At 32.9% G+C, this 5,000-nt stretch overlaps 1 protein-coding gene across 1 annotated transcript in view; it reads right to left on the bottom strand.

The window, feature by feature from the left end:
- oxct1a (3-oxoacid CoA transferase 1a) overlaps positions 1-5,000 on the bottom strand; it is a 24,044-nt gene that overhangs the window by 6,424 nt on the left and 12,620 nt on the right. Inside the window, exon 12 of the mRNA XM_027171076.2 lies at positions 312-384. Coding sequence (XP_027026877.2) covers positions 312-384 — 73 coding nt within the window. The remainder of the gene's footprint in view (positions 1-311; positions 385-5,000) is intronic.

Here is a 5,000-nt window from a genome sequence, read left to right as displayed (position 1 = left end):
ACACGCGCGCCCCACACACATGCGCGCCCCACACACACGCGCGCCCCACACACACGCGCGCCCCACACACACGCGCACGCCCCCACACACACACGCACGCCCCCACACACACACGCACGCCCCCACACACACACGCACGCCCCCACACACACACGCACGCCCCCACACACACACGCACGCCCCCACACACGTGCGCGCACCCACATAGCTCTAGACCTCTCAGAACATTGTCCATTTTCTGAACCTCACTCTGCATCCAGACCCCAGTGTGTATAGACATACGAGTGTGTGTGTGTGTTTGTGTGTCTGACCCTCTGATCATGGAGAAGGACTCATCACTGGAGAAGTACGATGCTCCGGGGAGAATAGTCACCGTCTCCTTCCCTACAGGACAGAAACAGAACACAGCTAAGTCTCACCAACACAATCTAGAATTTATAGAATCTAGAATAATTCTATTTAATCTGGAATTACACCATAAATGTGTAGTGTTACTGTGTATAGTGTCTAAATGTGTAGTGTTACTGTGTATAGTGTCTAAATGTGTAGTGTTACTGTGCATAGTGTCTAAATGTGTAGTGTTACTGTGTATAGTGTCTAAATGTGTAGTGTTAGTGTGTGTAGTGTATAAATGTGTAGTGTATAGTGTGTATAGTGTATAAATGTGTAGTGTTAGTGTGTGTAGTGTATAAATGTGTAGTGTTAGTGTGTGTAGTGTATAAATGTGTAGTGTATAGTGTGTATAGTGTATAAATGTGTAGTGTTAGTGTGTGTAGTGTATAAATGTGTAGTGTTAGTGTGTATAGTGTCTAAATGTGTAGTGTATAGTGTCTAAATGTGTAGTGTATAGTGTCTAAATGTGTAGTGTATAGTGTCTAAATGTGTAGTGTATAGTGTATAAATGTGTAGTGTATAGTGTATAAATGTGTAGTGTATAGTGTGTATAGTGTATAAATGTGTAGTGTATAGTGTATAAATGTGTAGTGTTAGTGTGTGTAGTGTATAAATGTGTAGTGTGTAGTGTATAAATGTGTAGTGTTACTGTGTATAGTGTATAAATGTGTAGTGTTACTGTGTATAGTGTATAAATGTGTAGTGTTAGTGTGTGTAGTGTATAAATGTGTAGTGTATAGTGTATAGTGTATAAATGTGTAGTGTTAGTGTGTAGTGTTAGTGTGTATAGTGTATAAATGTGTAGTGTTAGTGTGTATAGTGTATAAATGTGTAGTGTTAGTGTGTGTAGTGTATAAATGTGTAGTGTATAGTGTATAAATGTGTAGTGTTAGTGTGTATAGTGTATAAATGTGTAGTGTATAGTGTCTAAATGTGTAGTGTTAGTGTGTATAGTGTATAAATGTGTAGTGTTAGTGTGTATAGTGTCTAAATGTGTAGTGTATAGTGTATAAATGTGTAGTGTTAGTGTGTATAGTGTATAAATGTGTAGTGTTAGTGTGTATAGTGTCTAAATGTGTAGTGTATAGTGTATAAATGTGTAGTGTATAGTGTGTAAATGTGTAGTGTATAGTGTGTATAGTGTATAAATGTGTAGTGTTAGTGTGTATAGTGTATAAATGTGTAGTGTATAGTGTGTGTAGTGTATAAATGTGTAGTGTATAGTGTATAAATGTGTAGTGTTAGTGTGTATAGTGTATAAATGTGTAGTGTATAGTGTATAAATGTGTAGTGTATAGTGTCTAAATGTGTAGTGTTAGTGTGTATAGTGTATAAATGTGTAGTGTTAGTGTGTATAGTGTATAAATGTGTAGTGTTAGTGTGTATAGTGTCTAAATGTGTAGTGTATAGTGTATAAATGTGTAGTGTATAGTGTGTAAATGTGTAGTGTATAGTGTGTATAGTGTATAAATGTGTAGTGTATAGTGTGTATAGTGTATAAATGTGTAGTGTATAGTGTGTAAATGTGTAGTGTATAGTGTATAAATGTGTAGTGTATAGTGTGTATAGTGTGTAAATGTGTAGTGTATAGTGTATAAATGTGTAGTGTATAGTGTGTATAGTGTGTAAATGTGTAGTGTATAGTGTATAAATGTGTAGTGTATAGTGTGTATAGTGTGTAAATGTGTAGTGTATAGTGTATAAATGTGTAGTGTATAGTGTGTAAATGTGTAGTGTATAGTGTATAAATGTGTAGTGTATAGTGTATAAATGTGTAGTGTATAGTGTGTAAATGTGTAGTGTTAGTGTGTATAGTGTATAAATGTGTAGTGTATAGTGTATAAATGTGTAGTGTATAGTGTGTAAATGTGTAGTGTATAGTGTATAAATGTGTAGTGTATAGTGTGTAAATGTGTAGTGTATAGTGTGTATAGTGTATAAATGTGTAGTGTTAGTGTGTATAGTGTATAAATGTGTAGTGTATAGTGTGTGTAGTGTATAAATGTGTAGTGTATAGTGTATAAATGTGTAGTGTTAGTGTGTATAGTGTATAAATGTGTAGTGTATAGTGTATAAATGTGTAGTGTATAGTGTCTAAATGTGTAGTGTTAGTGTGTATAGTGTATAAATGTGTAGTGTTAGTGTGTATAGTGTCTAAATGTGTAGTGTATAGTGTATAAATGTGTAGTGTATAGTGTATAAATGTGAAGTGTATAGTGTATAAATGTGTAGTGTTAGTGTGTATAGTGTATAAATGTGTAGTGTTAGTGTGTAGTGTATAAATGTGTAGTGTATAGTGTATAAATGTGTAGTGTATAGTGTATAAATGTGTAGTGTATAGTGTGTATAGTGTATAAATGTGTAGTGTATAGTGTGTAAATGTGTAGTGTATAGTGTATAAATGTGTAGTGTATAGTGTGTAAATGTGTAGTGTATAGTGTATAAATGTGTAGTGTATAGTGTGTATAGTGTGTAAATGTGTAGTGTATAGTGTATAAATGTGTAGTGTATAGTGTGTAAATGTGTAGTGTATAGTGTATAAATGTGTAGTGTATAGTGTGTAAATGTGTAGTGTATAGTGTATAAATGTGTAGTGTATAGTGTATAAATGTGTAGTGTATAGTGTGTAAATGTGTAGTGTTAGTGTGTATAGTGTATAAATGTGTAGTGTATAGTGTATAAATGTGTAGTGTATAGTGTGTATAGTGTATAAATGTGTAGTGTTAGTGTGTATAGTGTATAAATGTGTAGTGTTAGTGTGTGTAGTGTATAAATGTGAAGTGTATAGTGTATAAATGTGTAGTGTATAGTGTATAAATGTGTAGTGTTAGTGTGTATAGTGTATAAATGTGTAGTGTTTGTGTGTAGTGTATAAATGTGTAGTGTATAGTGTATAAATGTGTAGTGTATAGTGTGTAAATGTGTAGTGTTAGTGTGTATAGTGTATAAATGTGTAGTGTATAGTGTGTATAGTGTATAAATGTGTAGTGTTAGCGTGTATAGTGTATAAATGTGTAGTGTTAGTGTGTGTAGTGTATAAATGTGAAGTGTATAGTGTATAAATGTGTAGTGTTAGTGTGTATAGTGTATAAATGTGTAGTGTTTGTGTGTAGTGTATAAATGTGTAGTGTATAGTGTATAAATGTGTAGTGTATAGTGTGTATAGTGTATAATGGTAGTGTTCGGTAGTGTATAAATGTGTCGTGTATCGTGTATAATGTAGTGATAGTGTCTAATGTGTAGTGTATAGTGGTATAGTGTATAAATGTGTAGTGTTATAGTGTGATAAATGTTGTAGTGTTATTAGTGTATATAAATGTGTAGTGTTAGTGTGTATAGTGGTCTAAATGTGTAGTGTTATAGTGCTATAAATGTGTAGTGTATAGTGGTTGTAAATGTGTAGTGTATAGTGTATTAACTGTGTAGTGTATAGTGTGTACATGTGTAGTTGTATCGTGTCTAAATTGTACTGTTAGTGTATAGTGTGTAAATGTGTAGTGTTATTAGTGTGTATAGTGTATACTGTGTAGATGTTAGTGTGTCTAGTGTATAAATGTGTAGTGTCATAGTGTTTGTGTAAGTGTTAGTGTGTATAGTGTATAAATGTGTAGTGATTCGGTGTTCATAAGTGTATACAGTGTTTAGTGTATAATGTTTATTTTGTATAGTGTGTAAATGTGTAGTGTATAGGTATAAATGTGTAGTGTTATAGTGTGTAAATGTGTAGTGATATAGTGTGTAGTGTATAGTGTGTAAATGTGTAGTGTATAGTGTATAAATGTGTAGTGTATAGTGTGTAAATGTGTAGTGTATAGTGTATAAATGTGTAGTGTATAGTGTATAAATGTGTAGTGTATAGTGTGTAAATGTGTAGTGTATAGTGTGTAAATGTGTAGTGTTAGTGTGTATAGTGTATAAATGTGTAGTGTATAGTGTATAAATGTGTAGTGTTAGTGTGTATAGTGTATAAATGTGTAGTGTTTGTGTGTATAGTGTATAAATGTGAAGTGTATAGTGTATAAATGTGTAGTGTTAGTGTGTATAGTGTATAAATGTGTAGTGTTTGTGTGTAGTGTATAAATGTGTAGTGTATAGTGTATAAATGTGTAGTGTTAGTGTGTATAGTGTCTAAATGTGTAGTGTATAGTGTGTAAATGTGTAGTGTATAGTGTGTATAGTGTCTAAATGTGTAGTGTATAGTGTGTATAGTGTATAAATGTGTAGTGTATAGTGTGTATAGTGTATAAATGTGTAGTGTATAGTGTATAAATGTGTAGTGTATAGTGTATAAATGTGTAGTGTTAGTGTGTATAGTGTCTAAATGTGTAGTGTATAGTGTGTAAATGTGTAGTGTATAGTGTATAAATGTGTAGTGTATAGTGTGTATAGTGTATAAATGTGTAGTGTTAGTGTGTAGTGTTAGTGTGTATAGTGTATAAATGTGTAGTGTTAGTGTGTAATGTGTAGTGTTAGTGTGTAAAGTGTATAAATGTGTAGTGTTAGTGTGTAGTGTTAGTGTGTATAGTGTATAAATGTGTAGTGTTAGTGTGTAGTGTTAGTGTGTATAGTGTATAAATGTGTAGTGTTAGTGTGTAGTGTTAGTGTGT

The sequence above is a fragment of the Tachysurus fulvidraco genome, chromosome 14 (genome assembly GCF_022655615.1).
Source record: "Tachysurus fulvidraco isolate hzauxx_2018 chromosome 14, HZAU_PFXX_2.0, whole genome shotgun sequence".
NCBI lineage: Eukaryota > Metazoa > Chordata > Actinopteri > Siluriformes > Bagridae > Tachysurus > Tachysurus fulvidraco.
Note: the sequence above shows the minus strand (reverse complement) of the source record. Positions and strands in the feature narration are given on the sequence as shown.